Below are 26,492 nucleotides of genomic sequence, written 5' to 3' on the forward strand. Positions count from 1 at the left end.
CTGGTGACCTGTCCAGGGTGAACCCCGCCTCTCGCCCATAGATGCTGGGATAGGCTGCAGCCCCCCCCCCCCCCCCGCAACCCTTAATAGAAAGGAATAAGTGGAAGACAATGAATCATTGCATTTGCCATAAAACTATTGAGAGTGGTGTCTAAAAGAGTATCGATAAGTACTGATATTGATCAGCAATGTCAGTGTCAATATTGGTATATTGGATATGACTGACCCCCCATGTAGACTACAGGAAAGAAAAAAAAATCATACAATGTCAATAAGAGGGAGAGAGGCCTGTATTCGTAGGTGGAGGGAGCAGATAGATGATGACAGTGCAGGAGGCGCACGTTGGAGGTGGCAGAGAGGAGCCACGCTGCTAGATATTTCTTACAGTCTCTAGCAGTGAGGCGATACCGTGCTGCTCCGGCTGGAGTCAGCTGTTCAATGCTTTGTTTCTCCAGCGGCCAGTGTTCCAATTTCCATCGAAGCAGCGCTCATTTGAACCCAAACATGATCTTTTCCTCATCAAGTCTTTTTTGTCTAAACCCAATCACACCATGTTATACAGAATGTGCTTTCTCAGTCAGACTCAATCAAAGAAACAGTCTTGGGGGTATTAATCTACACTGATTTAATCTACTGTAGTTGTACCTATTAAATTCACAATTTTGTACACGACTACATTCACTTCAGTCCTGCGTATCATCTATCTCCTCCCTTTGCTTCGGTTTGCTTTGTTTTTAGTCAGTAAATTGTGTTCATGACAATTAGCAATACACAAGTTTCTGTTTTCACAAGGTTATCATCGTGAACTACATGAGTGTGGACAGAGAGGAGGTCACTCACTTGAATAAACGGAAAGAGGAGGCCCACAGCAAAGTTGGACAGCCAGTTCACGGTGCCAGCGATCATGAAAGCGGCAGGTCTGTAGGACTGTTCAAAAAGTTCCCCTGTCAGTATAAATGGGATGCCCCCTGACAAAGAAAAGACACAAATCACTTAGTGCTTTGAGACCAGATAAAAAGAAAATCATCTCTTCATGGATTTCAATAAACTGAACAGCGTGTGAATTCACACAATCTGCTAGAAGTCTTTTGAATGTGTATTTTATATCTGTTTTTCATCTCTCTCGCTCCCCACAGCGTGTAATGAATGGGTTACTTTGTGCATGAGTGCCTCTCTGACACAAGAGTGTCATGTCCTGTTCAGTTTCAACAACACATCATCGCTTTTATTCAGAACATCTCTCCATGTCCTTAGCTCGTATTATTGTATCATGGTCACTTTGAAACTAAAAGCAGAAATATACTAGATTGAAAACCTTGAGCACGTCCACGTAAGATCTTTTCAAACTTTAAATCCATCTCAGGCCATCTGATGAGAGATTTATAGACATTAGGCGGTCGCAGATGAATCCTGTAACAAAGGTAGGTAAGCTCCCTAGTTGTAAGCCAGAAGACCCTCGGGCCTTTCCCCGAGTACAATGTGCAACCAACATTTCCAAACCTCCAGGAGCACACACTGACATTTGCTTCGGCGAGGGATGACGTCAAACCGGAGGACTATCATTGAAATACTTCCACTGAGTTCATATGTGGAAGCCAGTAATTCATCCTGACAGCTGATTGCAAACTAAATAGAGAGAACTTGGGAGCAATTCAAAAAACAGGGCTCAATTTAAGTTAGTTGAAAGGGGAAAAAACTTCTCAACAGAATTTCCTTAATTTGAACTGTCTCAGTAGATTGATGTCTCACCGTCTTACAGTTCCAGTCGATTTAAAAGTGTCTGTTCTTTCCCTCAGTAGTGAAGACTCTCACCATAATGGGGGGGGGGGGGAGCGGGGGCTGGAGCCTATCCCAACAGCTTTCAGGCAAGGGGCGGGGGTCACCAGTCCATCACAGGGCCAACACATAGAGACAGACAACCATTCACACTCTCAGTCACACCTACGGTCAATTTAGATTATCAATCAGCCTCGTCCCCTCTTGATGTCTTTGGACCGTGGGAGGAAGCTGGAGTACCGGAGAGAACCCAGTGACAGCCATGGCCTACAGGCATTACATTTTTGCCCTGTCCGTCCATCCCATCCGTGTTAATGTGATATCTCTCTGTCCACCGGGACTCAAAGAAGAACTGAACTTTTGATTTAAACATTTTAGATACTTTCCTTTGAACAAATAATAAGATACAATGATAGAAAATAGACACAAACAGAAATATTCATAGCCTAAACCTATTTGATACTACTTTCATACATGATGTCTCATTCTGACTATTTTGCTCCTTTCACTTGAATAAGCTGCAAGCCAATCGATTGGTGGTGGAGATAGAGTTCACAGCAGGGCAAGGCTGCAGCCATGGTGTGAAATACTGTATGTTTGCAACTTGAGAAAGCTGACTGATATAACCACGTATCTCACAGTGTCCCTCTCTGTTTTCTTGGCTAAACTGCATGATAACGGCCCTATACAGAGGCAAAATAAATTAGTTTTGTGACATTTTATATGGTTTGGTTGCTTTTTTACCAGCAAAAATTCTCACAAAACCTTCAGATAAGGTTACAAGAATCATAACATGGACATCACGAGAATGCTGCATTTCCTCCATTGGTTTTATTCTCGTCTGATAGTTTGAGAAGACGTCTAATGAGCTACATTCATCAGATAAGCCCCCCCGCACCCTCTTGATTAAATTGCTTGTGATAGTAAACACTCATATCATTTGGAAAAGGTTGACTCGCTTTTCAAAAAAAGTGACCAGATGATTAAAAGCAGCTCTGATTTTGTGTGTGACACCAACACATTATGCAGGAATCCAGGTCCTTGAGACAACATCCACAATACCAAATATGAAAACGCCATTTATGCGGTGGACTCAGAAGTGGCTGTAAGCACCGTTCAGCAGTAATTTAACACTGATGCCACCAGCATCACGAGCAAACATCGGGGTCCATTAGGAAGAGATTTGCTGCAGGATGAAGACACTGAGCTCACCTCTCCCGGGAAAAGACAAATGTGCATCACACTTGACGCAAAGATGGTTTGCTCAGTTTGTGTTTGTGTGTGTGCTTTTTTTTTTTTTTTTTCGAGAATGCTCGGTTTATATCTGTGCCAAGATAATCCCCTTAGCACAAAGTAGTGATTTCCAGGGAGCTGCACACCTTAAAATATGTGAGGCCTGTATGCGTGTGAAGAATATAAATGCTGCTCCGAGGGACAGGAAGCGAGATCAAGTATTCTTTTTTTTTTTTTTGTAAGTTGAAGGTGTGCATGTGTCTGCATGTGAATTAATGTGCCAAAGGTTTTATTTGGTGTGATGACACATTTGTACATCTAAACCTGGCGTCTGCCAACAACAAATCAACATACTTCACACAATAATGAGCCTAAATGCTAAAAAGTTATTTTCAGCTTTACAACTCATTTGAGGGTGCTAATCAAGTGCAGCATCTTTCACGGTTAGCCAAATTTATATTCATGGCCTTTCGTAGACGTAGTTTCCGAAGGCTGGGACGCTCTCGGGGACGACACACCAATTAGACTATCTATGTCATTTGGCCAGTGTGTGCTTGCGGTGGGCCTCAGAGGGAACAGCATGTGTTGAATCATGTGGGATTAAATTATGTAGGTTTCCCCTCCAGCCAAACACCACAACAGCTCACTGATGAGTGTGCAATAAAGCCGAGAATAAACAACTATCTGCTTTGTTACACAAAACTCTAGCTCTAGGTTTTACTTTTCCTTAATTACTGCATGTGACTATTAATCCTGTAGACCTTTTGAAAATTTTAGCTTGTTTCACTGATAAGTGTTGAATTTTTGTTACACAAAAATGTATCTTGTTTTTTTTTTTCCTGCAGGAGGAATTTATACAAACAAACTGATAATGCATCAGTCATTAAAAGGGCTTGAAATGTTTAAATGGGATGCATATGTCACGTTGAGCAGGTGGTCCATGGATGCATTACTTCCCAGAGTGCCACAAACATGGCAGCTCAAACACACTCTGCTGGTTCAAAGCTCCAATACTCACAAACAAACACAAAAAAAAAAAAAAACAGAATCTGTGTGCTTAGGAACTTTTCCATTAACACATTCCATTTATAGCATTTACATCAGTATTGGTGTATATTCCCTTCTCATATGATAGCCAGTCGGTTTACAAGGCAGCAGTCCAGCTACTGAATCAACAAGACCCCAAGATTACACGTGAATCCGTGCTTCCGGGGTTGTGTCCTCTCTAAAAATGGTACAGCCAATCAGCGTCTTTCAAGGAGATTGGGGCGAGGTTTAGGAGTGACGACAGCAAGACTGTCGGTAGTGACAGGTCCTGCAGAGGTCAATGTAGAAGCTGCAGAATCTACATCAGAGTATCTTTGAAAGAGGAGCAAAGAACACCACTGAGAGCTTTTCTATATGGATGGTTGTCTCTATGGTTTTTGTTCTTCAACCTACAGGTTTCTGCCCATTTCCACACAGTTTCTACTGAGGACTTCCTAGGTGGTTCTGTGTAACAAAATATCTGGAGTATCAGGTTACCAGTATACGTGAACCAGAGGAAGAATACATTTTTGCCTGGAGTACGTGTGCTAGCAGGGCAGTAGGTGGCAGTATGCACCCTGACAGCTGATTGCAATCACACTTTATTCCAGTTTGATTTTCATACCAAACAAGTTAGCAAGCTGCATTATGTTCAAACAACTGACTCATAATTCAATCTCAGGCTGAGACAGCACAAAGTGTGTCTCCTCCAGTGTGGTGTTTTCACTCGACATGATGATGCCTCACTTGGGTGTGCGCTGTTCCACTTCTTTGGAGGTCTGCAGTACGTGCAGGGCTACTGGAGCAAACATGTGGAAGGGAATCACCCACCACCTTATTTTGGTATGTTATTCTGACTTATAAAAGTAACATTTTAGTCTCACTAATGTGATAAAATGTGTTTTTAAAGTCCAGTTAATGTACTGAATGCAAATAAACTGATCTGACAGAAATTACACAGCTGTTCCTTTTGATTTGGATTAAAACGCTAGCTAGTGTACTGCCTCAGTTTTTGCTTGACCTCCCTCAACACCACATTTTGGGGGGGGGGGGGGGTCACCCGTGCCGCAGCCTTGATCTGTGGTGCCTCAGGCAGAGAGCCACAGATGACAGGATAGTGGTGAGAGAAGGCGGCACCAGACGCCACTGCTTTTTTCACCAGCGATTGGTTCTGACAGGAGTTCTAACCAGCCCATCTGTATAGTTTATCAGAGTCGATGGCTGAGAGGAGTTGAGTCCCACTGGCTATTAAATATTCTTCCCTTCTAAATCAGCTGTATGACGCTGGAACCTGACTCGTGGTTTACGCCACTGTTCACACATGAAACCTTCATATATATATATAATGATACTATCTAATGACAGAACCCACATTGTAAATCTAACTATTATATAATGGGATAATCGCGTCACACTGCCCTCCCACACAAACACATTCAGGCAGACTTATACAGCAGAGGGAACTGAATAACACACATTACTCATACAAAAACACAGACTGTGTGAGAGTTTGCGACAGATCTTCACACTTTAGAGTTAAAGACCTTGAATGAGTCACAAGTGATTTTTCAGTTCTATATTATGCAAAACACGCAGCTATTAAACCAATCTGAACACAGAAAACACAACAGAGTCCACAGTACACATGGAGACAGTAGAAACAGAAAAATAAACTGTGCTGTAAAAAAATAAAAAAGACTGGATGGAAGTGGAAAGCTGTGATTACACTCATCAAAGTTTGAAATTCTTTTTTTTTTTTTCTTTTTTTTTGCCTCGGTCCTAAAGTCAACCTTTTGTGACACCAACTTTTTTGAATGGTGTTGTTACCATCAAATTCAAAATAAGTTAATCTTTTTCATGAAATAGTAAAATGCCTTCTTCCCACCATCCAAACACATGCAATTGGGGACTAGGCTGATTGAATACTCTAAATTGACTGTAGGTATGAATGTGAGTGTGAATGGTTGTTCGTCTCTCTATGTTGGCCCTGCGATGGACTGGCGACCTGTCCGGGGTGAACCTTGCCTCTCGCCCGTTGACGCTGGGATAGGCTCCAGCCCCCCCGCGACCCTTAATGTAGGAATAAGCAGAAGATGACGATGGATGGATAATAATACAAATTTGAAGTACTGTTTGAGTACTTACTTAATCATGTAATAATGAGACGTCACGATAGTCTCATTTATTTTCAACATACATCTAGATGGACCACGCAGTCCCACTTAAGCCTCAAAAGATCAAACTTTAAATTAATTTAGGACGTGTACTAAAAATATCAATTTATAATCACCCACATTTATCAATTTATAATCACCCACATTTATCAATTTATAATCACCCACATTTATATTTTACCCATCAACATCATCTCCTATTGACTACTATGACCTGAATGCTCGACTGGTCCACCGCTAGTCGAAAAGAAATTCACATAAAAGTTCCTAATCAAACCAGAGCCTGGAAGTTGTTTTGTGACACAGACAGGAAGGTGCTTTAGTGACAGCCATTCCTTCATCAGCCTAATGCAGCTGACTTGTCCTGGCAGAGAGAGAGAGAGAGAGAGAGAGAGAGAGAGAGAGAGAGAGAGAGAGAGAGTGGCCGTGGCTTTGGCAACTCCTACAAGAGAGCTTGACAAACTCCTCAGCTGCTGATACACCCAATTCACTCTCTTTTCTCTGAGGCCTGTCTGACATTCAGATGGCTAAATGCCTGTGACACACGGCTGCAGCGAGGCTCACACTCTGCCAGTGCAAGCATGGTCTCTAGGTTCCTGTTCGCTCAGCCAGCTTGAACTATAGATTGCACTGAGGGTTGAAGCAGAGTGGTTGCCCAGAAGGAAGCAGAGCTGGGACAGATACTGGTGGCCCTCATTAGATGTAATATCACATTGCAGTTTATAGAGACAGAAAATATGATGATAAATCACTCTGACTGCTTCATTTGCCGATTCTGGATTTAAAAAAGAGCATCACTGAAGACCTTGTCAGTAGCAATCATGCTGGTGGGTTTTTACTGTGCAGGGGAAGGAAGACCTTGATTTAAATCCTGAGACAATAAGTCCATGGTTGTCAGGGAATGGGCACAGCTAGTCAGAGTATAAAGTTTGGAGGATAAATGGGGAGCCTGCAGTCACGAGGAAATGAAAGTCGTCCTCCTCTATCCAAGTGTCAGGGTTAGTCAGTATTGGGGCAAAGATAAAACTGCACCTGAATTCTCGTAAAGGCTTGTCAAGTCGTTCTACTTTATATGAAATTCGCATCACTCTTTCTAGCGAGAGCTTTAGCGTATTTGTATTTAATTATTGTAGTGGTTTGCACAGCGCTGATTGGGGTTTCTGTTTTGAAACCAAAATTGCAGATACAACACTTTGTTTCCTGATGTTTCTTACACTTTTTTGTGAGTTCAACCAACATCTTGGAATAAAGTGCAACTAAGTTACCATTTTACAATTCTAATGTGGCAGCACTGAAGCCGAATGTAATTCCACTGGTAATCCTGAGAGATTTTGGTGAGGAGGCTGGCACTTGTGGGAACAGGACTGTTTGATTGTAGAAACGAGGAAGGCGGGGTGGTAAGCGCCTGAGACTAAAGAGCAGGCAGCTGTGCTTTGCTCCTCATCTCCAGACGTACCAACACAGTCATTTAATTATAACCGATGAACCACAGGCTCATGCAAAGTTTCTGTCACTGTCAACTGAGATATTGTATTGCCTCCTTTACCTGCACCTGGATTACACACAGCAATAATCAACACTTGCATCTGATGCACATCAGACCGTCAAATCCCATCAGACCTGTAGATGCTCAGGACACTGTGTGACCCCGATATTGAACATTTATTTGTTTCACTTCACTCGTTTCATTTTCCACTTGAGTTTCCACAACTATTTGTCACAGTTAATTAATTCCATCCCAAAAAATGGGGATAATGCCACAGTCAACGGCGTCAACACTGCAGTGTCTTCAGACTACATGTCCTGGAGCAGCCAGTTTTATCAAGGGAGGCTTCTGACATTGTGTGAGCTTTAAGTCCCTGAATTCTTTCTTCCAACGTGTCATCTGTCCTACAGAGGGACCGGTGTCAGGCGCTGCCGGGGGAGCTTATACAGTAAATGATGTCTTCTCTAGGATTGTCAGGCGTAACACTGTTCATTTGGTTCCCACTTCTCAAGTGTTCCGAAAGAGAAAGACTGAATCAGATCAGATTCTTGAGGTACAGATCGTGATTTCTTGCAAAGAATGTACTTTTTTACAAAATGATGATTCCCTCATTAGAAAATTGCTGCAACTTTTTAGCGGTAAGTTTCTCACTGTGATGAAGATGACAAAAGGTATGTATGAGGATAATAGTATAGTGGAGGGTGGGCTGAATCTCGGTCACCAGAGGTTGGCGTGGAGAGGAATCAAGTCTCAGGTTGGGATGCAGAGGAGGAACAGAGGACTATTTTATGAGAACTGTCAAGATGTTTTATTCATCTTTTACTGAGTCTTTTCTATGATTTGCTGTTCTAGGGCCGTATTTTCCTTCAGCCGCTGCAAAGGTGTCACTGCTACTGGAAAGGTAGAGAAGTGCAATTCTATCACGAGGCAGCACAAATGACACCAAAACAAGGTCTGAAGTCGACAGTGGTGACTATCAGTGGACAGAAGAAACTGATTCAGGAGCAATTTCAATTGTAATGAATTCTGTGTTTATTCCTCTCTGAATCACTGTAATGGACATAAATGAATGATAATTCTGCTTCAACTATTGTATCATGACAACCATGCTACCTGTTATGATCCTCAGCACCTGTAGGAGGTCATGGCATCTTAAAGGCAGACATGCTGAGTTCCAGATGGCTTCATCAGGGCTGCATGACTATACTGTCCTTTGTTTCCCCTGCTTCACACTACACCCCCTGGTAGTGTTATCGTGTCCTTTTCCATTTCCATGATTCATGAGGGCAGTGTATGTGATATGAATCTGTACTGTATATAATGTATTCCTGGTGGACTTTTAAACGTAAAGACAAATGTTCCCCGGGGACATTAAAGTTTTCTTGGACAACTGTGCAGAATTCCAGTATATATAGATCCCTGTTTACTGAGCCAGATCCATTCTATAGTGGAGGAAAAACCTGCTTCACCTGGTGATGTGGAGCCAGGGAAGAATCCTGAAGAGAGGAGTCCTACTGTTCAAGATCCCCAGGGAGAATAAATTCTACCCTGTAGAGGACAGATTTGACAGAACTGACAGAAGATCGAAGTCACGGTCCTGTTGTCTTTGTGAAGAAAACATTATGTCCTTCCACTTTAGGTGGTCGAGTTACACAGAGGAAACATTCAATTACAAAGTCAATTCCAAAGAGATAAAGTAATATTTACTGGGAAGAAAATTTCTGTCAAAACATTACAAGTGGGAGTTGTTACACAAATCGTTTATGTGGGGTTCAAATTACACAGTGGCGTCTCCGGGGGATGGGTGGGCACTGGCCCTGAACCAGTCAACATTGTCAAACATTGTCTGTTTCTTAAAGTACTTCAGTCCTGCCGCAGAACTTGAACACAAAGCTACCTCCACGAGCAGCGGGTGGCGCTATGAGCGAGTGAGCTTCTATTGAACGGACTGTGAGCCTATGTCCACCACCTGGACATTCAAACTGACCCGTGGCGCCACCTGCAGTTGTTAGTGTGGAACTTCTCAGGACATTTTGAGCAAATCCTCAGCGCAACCTCGCACTTTCTTTCGTCTTTGTCTGATATATATAAAATGTGTGTTTCTGAAGCAGGTTGATATCAGAAATAACGTTGGTTATTTTCAACATTAAGACTGTTGTGAGTCAGCATTGACATGTTTTGCTCTAATAATCTTTTGGCATGAAATAAACTCCATAAAAGCAGGACAACAATCAGCACTCTTCTCCTCAGACCCATTTATGCGTCAAATGTAATTAAACCAGGTCCAGCGGAGAATTACAGGAAAATCTAGAGATTTGTTTTGCTATGATAAGTGATGCACATTCAAATTGCTCCTGTGATATCTTTCAGCAATAAAGTTAAATTAAACATTAGCCAAATGGGGGAGTAAACACAAAAATAATTAGAGCCACCAAAAATGGATACACACCCTGACACAAATAAATTCAGGTGCACATATGATTTTTATTGGTCTCTTGCAAACTCAAATGCCTTTACTTCTTCCCAAACTTCCCTTACTCTTTTAATTAAATCTGGTTTTAATACTGCCTGTCACACACCATTAAGCTTCACCTTGGCTTGGGTTCACTTGCAGCTCCTAAAAAGCAACAGATGCAACTCAGTTTTCTTATCACTGGCATCTGTCGGAACTCTGACCAGTGGCGTGTTTGCCTGCCCCGTATGCATGTTTATGAATCTCATTCCTCAATGAACTGTACGTCAGCACTATGTGGTAACTTCTCAGTGTCTCTACATGCTACAACCTTCCTGGGAGAATTTAGGCGCTGGGAAAACAGGAACATGATAACTGGAAACATCACTCCTTTCCTACAAACACATTGTCAAGTGTTTCATGGTGGCCTACTAACTGGTGTTGTATTCCATATTCGTTACATCTTGCAGCATTTATCATCGAACAAGCATGAAATCTAAGGAACAAATTTTTTTATCCTGCCTTTAAATTTATAATATAATTGAAAAACTATTATTCTTGGCTCAAATCCTCTGACAGTTTATTGGCTTTCAGGGCTCCAATGACAAATAATACAGCCTCAATTATGATTAAAAAACAGATTAAGTACAGGGATAATCCTCCCTGCGGTGTCCAAATGGTGCCTTCATTCCATTTTATGTGTCTGTGTGTGACAGCTCAAAGAAAGACTGCTACTGCAGAAGAACAGTACAAGGGTCCACAGGGTTCTCAGGTCTTGGAGTCGAGGGGTACTGTCTGTTGCCTTTTTTTCTGTCAGTATGATTATGAGAAAATTAGGCAGAATGACCCAAGGTGCCAAATACTGGGACAGATTTGTCATCAAATGGCAAGTGTTTTGTAGACTTTGCGTAAATGGACTCAAATGGACTCAGTTTTATACAGCGCTTTTCTACCTTTTCTTTTTCTTAGCGGCACTCAAAGCGCTTTACAGTGTCATCTCATTCACCCATCCACACACACTCACACACTGATGATGGAGGCTGCCATGCAGAGCGCCAACCTACTCATCAGGAGCAATTATTGGTCCAGTATCTTGCTCAAGGACACTTCAACATGGTCACCAGGCGGCCACTCTACCCCTGAGCCATGCCTCCCACTAATGCCGCGTAGAGGCGGGTGATCCAGATCCATCTCAGATCAAGTCAGAAACACTTAAGAATCCAATGTATGTATAACATACATAATATGTATAAGAGTATATATACACACACACACACACATAATATGTATAAGGATATATCTTATACACCCTTATAGTGTGCATGCAGTGGATCTCAAACTTTTTTCAACCGAGTACCAGCTCAACAACCCCATAATGACCAAAGTTAGAAATACAGTAGTGTAGCAGCTCTCTTCAGCTACAGCCGGGGAGGGCAGCAAGATTCCTCAGTGGACCACAGTGGCTTGGGAAAAGTGAAAATGAGGGGCCACACATCCGACAATCAGGAGGAAACATTAAACATGTGCTGGAATGCATTCATGAATCTAAACTTGTGTTTGCCCAGTTAAAACTAGGTGGCGCTAGAGAGCACACACTTAAGTTGCTTTACATGACATGTCACAGTGTAATTTCTACACTGTCAACAAAGACTCACTTGGATTCTTGAGGTGTATCTGACCAAATTTAAGATGTCTCTGGATCAACCCCATCCATCCATTCCTCCATTTTCTTCTGCTTATCCTGTTAAGGGTCACGGGGGGCTGGAGCCTATCCCAGCAGCCTTTGGCCAAGAGGCGGGGTTCACCCTGGACAGGTCACCAGTCCATCTCAAGGCCAACACATAGAGACAGACAACCATTCACACTCACAGCCACACCTACGGTCAATTTAGAGTATCAATCAGCCTCGTCCTGGATCAACCCCCACAATGCAAATTAAATTCTTGTTGCCACTTGATGACAAATCTGCCACAAATTCAACAGGTTCTCCCCAGAGTGAAGTACCATAAAGTTTTAGAATTGCAAGCACCAGAGTGTAATTCATCATCAACCAGAGTTTCCTCTGTGGAGGGTGAGCACATGCTTCTTCTTCGCTGCTCATGTCCACAGAATAACCAGAGCAGGGAAGAAGAACCATGCGCTCATCCTGAGGACAACACAGGAGTTGGGACGGCTTCATGACGATTGCTTCCAGAGTTATTTCATGTTCAGCACCATTTTTATCTCCATTACTGTGAACCACAATGACCCAATGTTTAAATCGTGGACATGAACTGCATCAGTGGCTTGTGCATGTTTGTCTCAAAGGTTCCGTCTGAGGTGCGGTGGATTAATGGTTTTACCGTTGAGAACTTCACCTCATACCACCCACTGGAGACTCACTCTTCCTCAGTCCAACTGAATCCAACCTGGAAGTAACTTCAATCATGGTTTGTTTACAGTCTTGCTTTGTTTGTTGCTAACACTAGCATGAGCAGGTAGCGTGGACTTTTCGGCTTTGTGCTTCAGCAACCGTGACCAGGTAGCGGGTGACAAACAAATATAACAAAAAAGACAAAATTAAATAGCATTCTTTGTTTTCAAATGTTTTGGACTTTTCGTTTTCCAAAAAAAATATTTTTTTTGTTTCTTCCACCGACCATCACAGATATAAGGCATTTTATGAGTCACACATTATATATGGCATTTTAAACAAATGCATATAGGCGAAACGTTATTGTTCCTTCTAGTCACATGTACATATGTGAAGTATGTCCGTGTAAAAACTGCATAATCACAGGAAGTACGTACGCAACCAGTACACAGAGTTCACTCATTGTTGGTGCTTGCTTTTAAACAAAAACTGCTCCTTCCCTTTGATTTACAAAAATGTAGCAGGTCATATGCCACACCTTATGATTCTAGTGAAAGGCTACATTTACAATATCAATTTGACAGGAGGGCTAACGATGCTAATGTGCATATCAAAGATGCTTTCAAGTAGATTCTGCTTGAGGGAGTATTCCTTCTCCATTTAGTCATCATTTGTTTCACAGCAATAAGTGACAGAAATATCTGCCCACCTTAGGCACTTTCCAGTTATCTAATACTTGATATTTAACAGTGCAAATAATGAACACAAACGTATTACACCATAACTACAGGTGTACAAACAGTACAAACCATCATGGCACAGCTTAAAAGTTTGGTGCATGTAGTTTTATTATTCTATTAATCTGATCATGAAAGATAAACCTATTCAGGTTGGTAGAAGGTTGTGACCGATTGGCTTTCCTACTTTTTCTACCATCTACATAAAAAATCATGACTGCAAAGTGTTAAGCTCACTCTTTTCATTTTAATGCTCCATAAACCACAGGCTGTACCAACTGGAGAGGATTATGCAACAGAAGGTGGAACAAACACTAACTTGCACTGGTGTCTGAACACATGATGAAATTCAGCGTTTGTTTTTGTAGGTTTTTCCATCCATCCATTTTCTACTGCTTATCCTGTTAAGGGTTGCCGGGGGTGGGGGGTGGAGTCTATTCAAGCGGGTTTCGGGCGAGAGGCGGGGTTCACCCTGGACAGGTCACCAGTCCATCACAGGGCCAACATAGAGACAGACAACCATTCACACTCACAGTCACACCTACAGTCAATTTAGAGTATCAATCAACCTTGTCCTTGTGGGTTTTTTTAATTAATTAATTTTTTTTGCACTTTACAAACGTGCCTTTGGTGCAAATTATAATTTAAAGGGAATTATGAATTGATATTGACGTATGAGCAAATAAGCAGAGTGGCACTTTGCATTTGCAACAAAGGAGCTGAACTCATCTGTGAGGGCAGGGGGACATGAACCCAAGCAGGAGCCCCTTAAACGCGTGCATTTACTCTATTTGGCAAATACTAATGCCTCATAAAGGAACATCATCTGTATCAATAGATATGGGTCATTTTTTATATATCGGTATTGGAGCAATGCCAGCTATTAATATTGCCTCAGATCTAGCTTCTTCACTTTTGATCAATATTGCTGTTTATGATGATTCTGATTCAATGCCTCAGCAATGGATTTTGTTTAGGAATGAAAAAAAAATGTTGTGCTTTTAAAATCAAATTAGTTTTGTGTGTTTTTCAGTATGAAAAAATATGTAAATATCGAATAAACTTGTATTGTCCAACAATCTGGCACAAAATCCAATATCATGCATACGTCATGACCATATTTTTAATTTTATGATTAATTCCCCCCCGTCTCGTCTCAGTGTTCATTCTTGGATGGAAACATCCCAGTAGATGCTCACAGACGCTTATCCACAATTATAAAATACAATATTTCATCCATTCAAACAGGGAAAGTATGACGTAACCAGTCTTTGTTTCATCGACTGTAAGAGCTGGCCATTCCTTTGATCTCTGGCAGAAGAGAGGCTCAATATTTCAGATCAAAATTCATTAAAAGAAGCTCATTGCAGCATAGAAATGAAGGGAGTGAGAGAAAAATAATAATGAGGAAAAGAAAACACGAGGTTGGATTCAAGTGGACACCCCACAGGGAGAGGTGAAGGAGAACAGCAGCAGCTTTGTTTTCACTTTCAATTATTTTTTTCTTTTTTGTCTCAAGTTACCAAATAAATACATCAGAAGCACTAAACAGATTTGAAGTTTAAAGCGCCGCGGTGAGGGTGTGAAAAACTTTTTCATTCACGAAAGTGTAAGTGGGCTTTTCAGTTGTGAAAGGAATGAATATGAATGAAGAGGACATTAAAAGGTGTTTATGGTGTCACATCTCCAGAACTTTTTACACAAACACGCGCGCGCGCGCACACACACACACAGACACTTCGGACTTTAGAAAATTAAAGGACTTCAGACGTGTATATCTTAGGTCTTATCATGCAAAGTTGAGCTCCCATTCCTTAGCCCATGAGCCTCGTTTATGCTTCTGTGTCGCAGGAGGTTCGGGGGTATCAGCACCAGGACTTTCACCGAAGACAGGAGATGTGTGTGCCTGGTAGTATTTCTCTTGTGATCTGATGATTTTTTATGATGATTTTAAGATTTTTATCAAATGATCCGATCAAGTAGGTGATGAATTGCATAAATAATCAATTGAAATGTTTGATGAATTGCATTAACAGTTCATTTCTTCAACAATTGATTGATATATTTGATTAATTTAATCAACAATTGATTGATTTGTTCAGCAGCTTGAATCTTTCCACTGCAATCCCACTACTTTTGTGGGACCTCAATAAAGTAACCCTGAATTTAAAGTCTTTATTGTAGAACTATTTTCCTCTTCATTTTTTTTCCTATAAGGTCATCGGTGTGTTTCAGATGCAGTAACATCTGCAAGGTTCTTATTAGTTTAAAAAAAGCTGAAACAGCACCCCCCCGGGACAATCCAAGTCACTAGAATTCAACCAAGCCATTTCACAAGTGCACTTGGTCAAAGAGGAGAGCTTCATCCACGGGTGGAACTGGCGTCCCAGCACTGAGGCTGTTCTGCTGGACGCCTCAGCCAGAGTGAGCGGGGCAGCCGCCAGGACACAAGGTAGTGAGACACTAGGAGAGTCTCCTGGCTCAAACAAGGGTTCACCAGAAGCTTCTGACCCTTTGAACAGAGTCTGGCAGACTTCTCTTTAAAGAACAAAGTATTGACTCATACAAAGTTATCAGCCACCACCCACGGACCTCAAGACATGTTTGATGGGGACGGGTCTGCAGAGCCGCTGCTCTCTGCCTGAATTACAATGTTTTGGACATTCCTGGCCAGGGACTGGGAAAATTTGAGTGGTCTATTGCAGTCAGTAGAAGAGGGTTCATGAACGTCAGCTCATTAACTAAGTGAGGAAAATCGTTGCATTTAATTTGAACAAAAAGAGTTTTATTTTGTTGTTCTCAACATGAACTGTCAGAAAGCCACAAAGTGAAAGAAATGGTACTTTTCAGCAGCCCTGAAGAAACTCTCCCTGTGCGCTTTATCTTTTAAGTATGACCTCCATACCCTTTGTCCGTCCATCTCTATGGTCACAGCTGAAGAAATGGCCTGCTCAAAGAAGCTATAGGGTGAGTCCCAGTTACAGCCTCCAGCTGTGAATGGACTCAATTAACCTTGACTTGATATATCTGCGCCATGGGTGCTCCTCACCAGCTCTGGTGTGCGGCAGAAGAATGGATTTGCTTTTACAGGCAGCAGTTCCCCTTGTCAACCATCTGACTGAGACCATCTGAAAATCTGTCGATCTGCAAAAAATCTGCTGAACATTTCTCACCGGGAACTTCAGCAGCTGCCAATGTCAATTAAAATTCAGATGTTTGGCACATGTCAAAAACAACCCACTGGTTTCAGGCTGTCCTTCTACATGAGAGAAGGTTGTGAAAACATGTATTCTGTATCACAGCCAACAGCAATGAAGTGTAACTTCACAGTAAAATGACGCGGTGAGAGAAACGCTCAACAGCATGCCGAGACAAGGTGGCGGGCGACAGCAGGAGTCTGCTACTGTCTCTAAATAAATATAACCACCTATAAATAGTGGGAGGTTGGTCTTCATACCGCTGCCTGGCACAATTAGAAATCAACTAAAAAAAAAATTCTATAACAGGCAATCAATCCGGTGATGAATTAACTCAAGTTTATATGGCAAATGAGCTGCATTTAAAATGCTAAACAACAGAAAAAACACTCACTCATGTCGCACACTCCCTAAATCGTAGCTTCATCCAGTTTATCTCTGAGAGGAAGCTTAGCGTCTTAGCAAGAGTCACAGTTACAATGTTGAATTTCATTGATAAAAACATATTTTAGAGAAATGCTGGAGAAAGACAAGGACATACAGTATTCGTCTAAACAGTTGTGAAGCAAGTAGAGACGCTACTGACACCAACCAAATCAGTGAGTGTCTGTCTCTAGGAAGACAGTTTGATCCAGAATCTCAAGACCTTGAGCTCCTTCATATGTGTGTCAAATATCACCAGTAACTACAGAGAACTGTGAAAACAACAACGTTTCATAATCTGACTCAAAGCTCTGGTGACAAATATGCTGGATGGATTTATTTTTAATTGAAGAGACAATATTAATATTTTATGGTGGCTTTCCATTTCCTACTTATGAAACCAACATAAGGCAAAGTACAAATAGAATATTCCTTAGATAAAAGGAAGGCAGGCTTAAATAGGGGCTGCTTTAATGATTGCCAGGCCTCCTCTCTTCTCTAAACTAACCAGATTAGCAACTAGCACAAGGTCAGCCTGCCTTCCGCAACGATAAAAACAAGCATAAATCCAGACCGCAAGAAAAAACATAACCACTTTAAGGCACAAAATACATGCCACTGGAAGGTCAGGTGCAGCATTCAAGAATAAGCACGTAATTTAACACCAGTACCAATTCATAAACACAAGGCCTGGATGGTATATTTGCAGTGTATTTTCAAACAAGATGCTGGATGAGACACTCCCATTTTTGAAAATATATATTTGGATTTAGCATTAAAATAATGCTCTATAAAGTGTTGTAACCCCAAACAAAGTTTCTGGAAATGTTTTTAAATATCAAACAGCACAATCATGAAATCCCAAGAGAATCAATTGACTTCCAAAAAATAAAAGAGAATTTTTTTTTTTTTTTGGATTCTCTTCAACGAACTATAACAGCACAATAAACTTTAACACAAAGAGGGAGGTAGTGCGAGGTTCTGTGCTGTAACCTCGACTGTCGAAGCCTTGTCGTTATTTTCTCTGGTCGCCCCCGTCGAGTCAGCCAGCACACAGCCCGCTGAGAGCCAAGCAATCTCAGCTAATACAAGGAGGAGAAAGTTCAGTAAAGTTGGAAATATATCCACAGATTTGAACTTTTTGCACTAACCTTGTTGTTGGACACTTTTCTCAAAATAATCGTAGTGGCCTTTCTCAGTATGAATAAATGCAGTTTGGGGAATTATCCTGAAGTCCATTAGTTTTGGGGGTTATGTCAGCCTTAGCATTGCTGGCAGTCTCTGACAACTCTTGTATTATAGAGAACAATCTCATTATGTTGTTGGAGTTATCATTTTATCTTAAATCAACAAATCTGCAAAAACAATCCTTTTCGTGCTCTGATCAATCATCCCGAATGAAACGTATAACTGTATTTTTTTTTAATCATTCAACAATGTTCCTTTTCCCAGACACAGATACGATCCTATGTCAAAGTTTGAGGTCATTACTGAAAGATAGCCATTATCACAAATATCCAAAAAAAACGGCAAAACAAACAAAACAGAAAAAAACTGCTCAAATACTGAGACCAAAGCAAGAACATTTTGTTACAAGCCAAGCTACAACTGCTCAGTAGTCATTATTTCACTGCCTCTTTATTTATTTAATTTTTTTTAGGAATTCTACCAATAGTGCTTTTAGAGGCCCTTCAAATACAGGCATCAGAATTAATCTGACAGGACAACATAAACAATTAAAAGGTCCTGGTAGCTGCTTTGAATTAAGCCATTGGGACATGTGGGTGACAAACAGTGCTCACGCGTGAAAATGTGTGGAGAAAAATAACTCGATTAAAAAGCGGCAAATGCTTCATTTCTGACATCTTATCAGTGCTGCTGCCATGAATGTGGGAAACAAATCTGTAGACAAAGATTAATTACACAAAACCACTTCTCAGCCAAAACAGTAGCAGCAGTAAGTTATGTGCTCAATTATGTATTTATAGCGAATAAGTTTATGAGACTGTTTTCACCGAGGAAGAAACCTTAAGCAAACTTTGGTTCCATAAAAACACTCATTACAGCGCGAGCAGGTGTCGGAGTTCCACCAGTGATCTCGAGGCTCGCATTTTAATGTCTGAATTTGAAGTTGCTACCGACATCAATATGATGCGCTCCTCTTTATCATCCTCGACCCCTGAACTCAAACCTCAGCAGTGTTTGTCCTCGGGGCATCAGCAATGCACAGTTGGACATTGACTGCATGAACTGTTGTTGGGATGATGAAGACAGGCACAGAAAAACTACAGAGATTGTCTAGTTAGATTTAGTCTCCCCAGATATACAAATGAACGGGAGAAAAAAAACATGTATTTGACCTTCTGATGCACTTCATCTTTTCCAAACAGTAAATGTTGATGCAACGTCAGATACTCATGTTACACAATGCCAGGGTGTCACATCATGATGCACAGTACAGTATGTGCATTTGGAATTAAGCCCTGCAGGCTATTGCAGTTAGCTTTGTGTATCCAGATTCCCACATACATGTATGGTCGGACCCCCTGCCTGCACACAGCCCTAAACCCGCCCAACTAAGCCGAGGAGGTTTTACTGCTGTAACCCACTCCCATCATAGTGTGACATCATGCAATGGCTTCCAGAAAATGTTTTTAGGGTGTGATGGAAATTTGGTTTATCTTTCCTGAAGAGGCGAACAACAGGCGGGGCTGGAGGGAGCAAAAGAACCATACGTGAACAATGTGTTCGTTTGTTCACGGTACTTCACACAGGACCGTGTTCATAACCTGGGCCAGTAAGAAGGTGGAGTAGCGGCTAGCCTGGAGCTAAAGGAAAGTGCTGTTCCTTCATCACTTGTTTGAGTAGACGAGTCAGAAGCCCAAGCTGTAAATAACATTGTACCAGTGTCTTAGCTGCGTTTACGGTGCGTCAGTAGTAAGACAATAGGCCTTGAAAGGAATGAACTCCTGCACCTGTGAAATGAGGCGGTACTTGGCAGTGCTCACCAGCCCTTCTGGTGGTGGTTATCAATTGCAGCAGAGTGGAGACCTAAGGAGGAGGGCAAAGGGGAGGGGTACATTACAGTTTTCGCAGAGTGCAGAAAATACCAGGAAGAGAGAAAGTGAGAGACACAGCAGCCCAGAGATCTTCAAAGCTTTCTCTGCAGTCTGTGCTGTCGAGCTGCTCTGTCGGAGTCGGCAAAAACTATTTTCAGCTTTGCAGTTGTGTAATTCCCACGTTGTGTTACACATTTTTGTTATTTAATTCCATTTGTAATTGAACTATTTACATGTTTGTGCAACCAAGATAACATTTCTACCATAACAATTTCATCAAAATCCTCCTAAGTGACACTGTCAATCATCAAGGTGCATGCGTAGACCTGCAGTATTGCTCTCCAGTGACCTTAGACAACTTCGCCGGAACTCCACTGTACTGGGGTATTTTTGTCTACTCGCACTGCTGAAAATAGATTAAACACTTGTTGAGTGAGGAAGGTAATGATGTGGCTAAAGCTGTGTAATAGCTTTCCAAGAGAGGAGAGTGAGAGGGTGTGTTAGTAGGATGTTAGGATAACAATATCATAAAACAGACAAGGCGAAATCGACTTCGTAGTCGTTTCACAGCTGTTCAGCATATTCAGGAGTAGTTTAATCCAGAATGATGGATTTAAAAAAAAGTGTTACGACACAATTAGTGGACAATAAAACACAACCACTTCAGCGAAAGCACGCCATGTCTCAAAATATTTGTATATCACACAGGCGTGTGCCCCAGGGAGTCAAATTCAACCCAAGCTGGTACAATTTTTTTCAAATGTTGTGGCTGATTCATCCAAAACATCTTTGCTGTTGTCCTCTTCTTGCAGCAAAACCACAGGGGATTACCACAGATTTCAGGTTAAAGACTTTTTTTTTTTCCCTCTGCACTACAATCATCTCAGGAGGTGACACAACTCCAGGAAGCATGCCACGTAGTATTAGAGGAAATAAATATCAAACTTTGGGATTGTCCTTCACAGGGGAGACCTGTTTGTAAATATGCCATTTATCATGTCATTTACAGATCATTTACAGGGCTAATAGGAAGCAAGTGGATGGAAGAAAAAGGGTCAACACCTCAACACTGTTTTAGCCACTTTTAACAGCTCAGGCTGTATCGGTTTTGTGTTGTATTTGAATTATCTAAGAATTATACTGTTTTATTTTTTGTAAATACAAACATTTTATTTATTTATGTTTTTTATTTAACATTATCATTGTGCTACTGTGTTTTTATTTTTAGCATTCTAAGACGCTTAACACTATAGCCAATGAAAAATAGCCTTTTGGCTGTATTTGCATTTAGTATATATTCATTTGTTTGAAAGACAGCCGTGATGCACACCATCCATCGATCCATCCATTTTCTACCGCTTATCCTGTTAAGGGTCGCGGGGGGCTGGAGCCTATCCCAGCAGCCTTCAGGCGAGAGGCAGGGTTCACCCTGGACAGGTCACCAGTCCATCACAGGACCAACACATAGAGACAGACAACCATTCACACTCACAGTCACACCTACAGTCAATTTAGAGTATCAATCAGCCTCGTCCCCTCTTGATGTCTTTGGACTGTGGGAGGAAGCTGGAGTACCAGAGAGAACCCACACAGGAACAGGGAGAACATGGAGACTCACACAGAAAGATCCTGTGCTGGAGCCGGGACTTGAACCCGCGCGACAGTGCTAACCACTGCACCACCCGTAATGCAATCCATAACACAACATATATTTGAAACTAAAACTATTTCCTCATGGTTGCATGCCAGAAATTCAAGAAATTTAATAAAGGATTTAAGTGTATTTTTGTTGCAATTAATTCATCAATATTCCCTCAGGGTGTTGAATAATGGCCAGAAAAGTCTTTTAGAAGTCATTCTGAAGTTCTTACTCATCTCCTAATTACTGAGCTTATCTCACGAGTCTTACTGAAGCAGAATCTCCACCTCCAGTGACGGAAAATGTTTTTTTTTTTAAATTGTCTATCTCATTCAGTGGTGGAAATGAGGACAGATGGACCCACATGCAGAGGGAGATGTAGGATAGATGGAGTGAACTATTTATCCAGTAAAACAAATGGAGAGTGCAGGAACAACAGGCAATAAATTAAACAAATGAAATAAAGAATGAGGGAGGCAAGTCAGGCATCAAGAGCAGTCAAACAGAGCAGCAACTAAAACGGAGCCGACAGTCTAACAATGAGTGACAGAAAAGCACCAAACTAAAATGTAAGGAAAGATAAAACAGGAAACAAGTGAGAGAACTGGAAGAGCTGAATGGATAAGAGTCGCAGTCGAGTCACAGGCGATCAGACGGAGAAGGAGGGAAAACAGACAAAGACCGCAAGAACAGCAAACAGACACAAGAGGACATTTCCAAATTAAAACAGGAACTCACGAGACGCTCCAACAGTGAAAAGAAATAAAGGTCAATGAAATACAATGGGAAAAATACAACCAAAAACTACAAGCATACTGTCTGTCCTAAAATCAGTCCATGACAAAAGTCCAAATTGAAGATCAACTATCAGAACAAGAGACCGTGACATAGGCTGGTAATAAATGAACATGTTTATTCAAGAGCATGAAAACGTAACACTCGCCCAGACTTGCTCAAATAATCTGGTTAAAAGTTCTGATCCACTTCACATCTTTAAGAAGCCGCTTTTTAAGAGGCAGTTTTGCTCCCTTACAACCCCGAAGTGCATTGGTTGAGTTGCCAGTATGACTACAGACACAAAGGTAAATATTTGGCAGACACCGTCTCCACTCTAGCACTTCTTTACAGCCAGACAGGCAAACAAGCCTCTACACTTGTTTTATAAAACTGTCAACTGACTGGCTTGGGTCAAAAAGACACACCAGGAGATTACTCTACAATCTAGGGATGGGACATTTTTTTCAACAAAAAAATAGAGTTGAAATGTTGGGCGGGGCAGGGCTTGTGGGATTTTCATGTGTATTTGTGAATTGCATTTTTTCTTTCAAGTTATTACATTGCCGATTCAAATAAACATTAGAAAGTCCCGCTTTTATCCCTTATGAAATAGGATTAAATATCTTCAATAGAATGGGCTGTTTTATTTTTGTAAACTCCGCATGGCAAAAAGTAATGTGACGACCAGTGGATAAGAGCGCTTATGCCCCTGTCTTGGTTTTTCATGCACAACACAGTTTAAAAGAGGATATTTGTTTGTAGTCCTGTAGGAAATAAATGTTACTGTTCTACCTCAGTAAAGCCTCGACATTTTACATTTTTATTATCGCTGCTTTGATGATCAGGATTGGACATTACAGACGTGTTTTTGAGGCTAAAATGAAGCAGCGCAGTGTAGAACATGTCCGCCCTCTGCAACGCTGCTGCTGTGCTAAAAAAGGCAGAAAATTTGACAAAATTTGACATGTGGGTCTCGACAATTGACTCTCAAAATTCTGTGTCGTTCCCATCCCAAGTAAAAACTAAGTCTAAACAGCCAATAAACACTGTACCTTCAGAGTATCCCACTCTAGACCGTGGTCTTTATGAATACTGGAATCTGATTGGCTGCTGGAGGTCAGGCGGTTGTAAATGACTTCCCTATAACTAGACACGCTTGCTGTAAATACGTCACATTTGAAAGTCGTGATTTTTTTTTTTTCAAGCAAAATTAGAACCATTTAGATGCTAAATATACGGCAGCTTCCATTCAGCGGTTGCAGCCCCCCCGGCAGGATCAGTTTTGCATTCTTTAAATATCAGTTCTAATCATCATCATCATCATCAAAGTATTAATCATCTACTAAGACAGAATCTCCCTGTCTGACATAACTACTATTTGTACCCACTGTCACTAGATTTTTAAACACTATCACTTGAGTGTTTTTAACTGGCTCTATTTATTGGTTTATGTTGGATTTATTGTATCATGTGTTTTTATGTTATTATGTCCACTGTTGCCTGAGTTTTCATGCCATGTCCTTTAGTCTATGTGTGTATGAATGGGTTCTCTCTGCTGGCTGCACAACAAACTGCTCCACTGCGGATAATAAAGACATCTTGATACTTGAGCCGCCATACATCAAATGATGCCGCTTCTTCCACACACTACTGTACCTTAATAACCCGTCACAGCAGCAGTGGAGGAGATTAAGAGCCAGGCTATAAATATGTGATTTTTCCTCTTTAACATTTAATATGTTATTTTAATATTTTTCTCTGATGAGAACCTAACCACAGATTTGCTGAGTTATTGCTTTTTCTAATATGCTTGTTTACATTTTGGGGTGAAACGAGACAACCGGCCCGACTCCTAACAGTGTCTCCCGTCATCCAGACCAGGCTGAGTATCTTCAGTAGCATCACATGGGCTCCTAAATCTCTGCTGCATTTCAAGAAGCGTGTCCAGTTTATTTGAGTAGGGCACATTTGCAAATCTTGCCTCCTGCAACCGACATCAACTATGAATGAAGGTTCGAGTGGATTTAATGTCTGGAGGAGAGAAGCTGCAGCAGTTGCCTGTTCACTTATCAAGGTTAGAGTTCCTTTAGGATAAAAATAAACTTAAACTTGATCCGTGATCACAAAGAAGTACTATGAAAAGCACCTTATTCCTTTATGAAGGAAAAAAAATCCCTGAATCTTTTTACTTTCTTGAGGCTACTTAGCTTGCGAAAATGTATGCGAGTGTTTCCATGGTGACATATCTTCAGACAAACAGTAGCTTCACCGATCCACTCACAAGCTCTAAGCACTCCTGGGCTCACCCTTCATTTCATTGTCCTCCCCTCCCAGGTTAGTACCGAAATGGAACTTAATTTGTTTCAACAGGCCATAAATCATGGCTGTGTAGTAGAAATGGGAATCGATCCTTCTACCCCGGAAGACAACCACAGATGTGCACTTGAGCAAGGCATCAACAATAGAGAGGTTAAGTGGAAGTGTAATGTGACAGGGCTGAGCAGCTCACAGGAGAGACAGTGTGTGTCTGTCTCCCCTACAGAATATGGTGTCTATCGTCAGGACACCACCAGAATAAATGGAGGACACTCTCATGGGTGCCCTTTCATCCACATATTCTGAATGTGATAACTGGCAGTGGTTTGCTGATGATTTCATATGTTAGTCCAGGAGCTCTAAAATTTGAGTATGTGCCAGTAAAAGTGAACAGTTAGGACCTGATCCAGAAGCAGTAGTGAAGTGGTACCAGTACCAACAAGCTCCTGGACAGCAGAGGTTGTCTTTTTGCTATCAGTGTGTAGGAAATGAAGTGCATCACATATTTGCTGGCACCGTGGGAATCTACTTGATTGAACCGCATGGTGACGTTCTGTGCTCACCAGTCATGGCTCAAGGGTGAGCTCACTTTACTTCAGTTAAAGAAGGTACAAGGAAGTATGTACTCTTGTGTTCATGTGAGGTGACTGTGACCTTTGACCGCCAAAGCGATTCCCTCACAGTCCTTTAACCCATTTTTAAAGAGTGGTTTTGAGTGTACATGTGGTATCTAGAACAAAGAATTTTTGTTTTTATCTCTTCTTCAGATTAAAGTCTAGACAGTTTTAGGTACCAATACTGACTGAGTAGTGAGGACAGGCTAACAGCTACAGTAACACAGTGGGTGGGCGGTGAGAGTGGGGGCGCGGTGGTGAGGCTGCTGCCAGACGGACACAGGTGTGCTGATCAGGGCACATCTGGCTGAGCATTATCAACTGTGAATGTGCTGAACATGTACGACCTACATTTTGAGATAAAAATAAAGTGTGCAGTTTTTGGAGCAAAGCAGAGGTCTCAAATTTGGTGTTGATACATTTTGATAATTGCAGCGATCCCTTTCACCCAGATCCCGGTCGCAGACCAGGCTGTGAGCTGGTCTGGGCTGAGTGTTTGTTCCCTGATGAATACTTATTGATACCCACTTCTGATTGTGCATGGCTGCATCAGAAAGAATCAAACCAATACAATCCAATTAAAATACAGAACCTTTAAAAGCAGTTAAAAAAAAAAGAAGTAAGAACGAGGAGGAAAGATTGTTTAAGAGAAAAAGACAAATCGAGAAGACATTGTCAGCCCATAAAATGGGTCAGTGGTTTTACCTGGTCCAGAGCAAAATGAAGCAATCACAGCCAGGATAGAGATGTAGCTGAGGTAGGGCATCCATGACATGCTGTCCTGGGACGACAGAGGGAGAGAAATGATGTTGTAGCCACTATCATCAGGATGTCATCTGAAAAAATTCTCAAAATTAAATCTCTGCTCTCAGTGAGATTAGACAGTTAGAGGGAATTTGTCATGGACAAGTGCATTCATGGGGTTTTATGATGAAAATCTAATGGGCACATATGAATGGCATTTTCCCCTATAGCGCTGATCGATACTTATCAGGCAAAGTATTGATCGTTTGTTTCAAATGGTGTACCAGATGAGGTTCAATACTTTTAATGTCATGTGCGAGTGAGTATTTCCCTGTTTTACATCTGTACGACTGCACATTGCAGTGTTGATACATGATAACCTGGTTTCCTTGAAACAGGACTCCCAATGGTCATTCATTCATGGTGTAATTGGAGCACAGTCCTGAACACTTGTGTGCATTGAGACAGCACTTCACCTGAATGGGG

General features: G+C 41.5%; 1 protein-coding gene across 19 annotated transcripts in view; it reads right to left on the bottom strand.

The window, feature by feature from the left end:
- Positions 1-26,492, bottom strand: part of slc2a9l2 (solute carrier family 2 member 9, like 2) — a 116,479-nt gene that overhangs the window by 18,331 nt on the left and 71,656 nt on the right. For 17 of the 19 annotated variants that reach the window (XR_015112059.1, XM_086198696.1, XM_086198698.1 and 14 more), the window contains 2 exons: positions 25,968-26,043; positions 841-968 (listed from right to left, as the gene is read on the bottom strand). Coding sequence is in view for 17 of the 19 variants with exons in the window: in XM_086198696.1 (XP_086054822.1) it covers positions 841-968; positions 25,968-26,043 (204 nt within the window). In the remaining 2 variants the exon portion in view is untranslated. The remainder of the gene's footprint in view (positions 1-840; positions 969-25,967; positions 26,044-26,492) is intronic. The other 2 variants (XR_015112060.1, XM_086198708.1) reach the window with 1 other exon arrangement.

The sequence above is a fragment of the Aulostomus chinensis genome, chromosome 3 (assembly GCF_037954235.1).
Source record: "Aulostomus chinensis isolate RoL2024-O1b breed Wild chromosome 3, RoL_Achi_v1.0, whole genome shotgun sequence".
NCBI classification, from domain to species: Eukaryota; Metazoa; Chordata; class Actinopteri; order Syngnathiformes; family Aulostomidae; genus Aulostomus; species Aulostomus chinensis.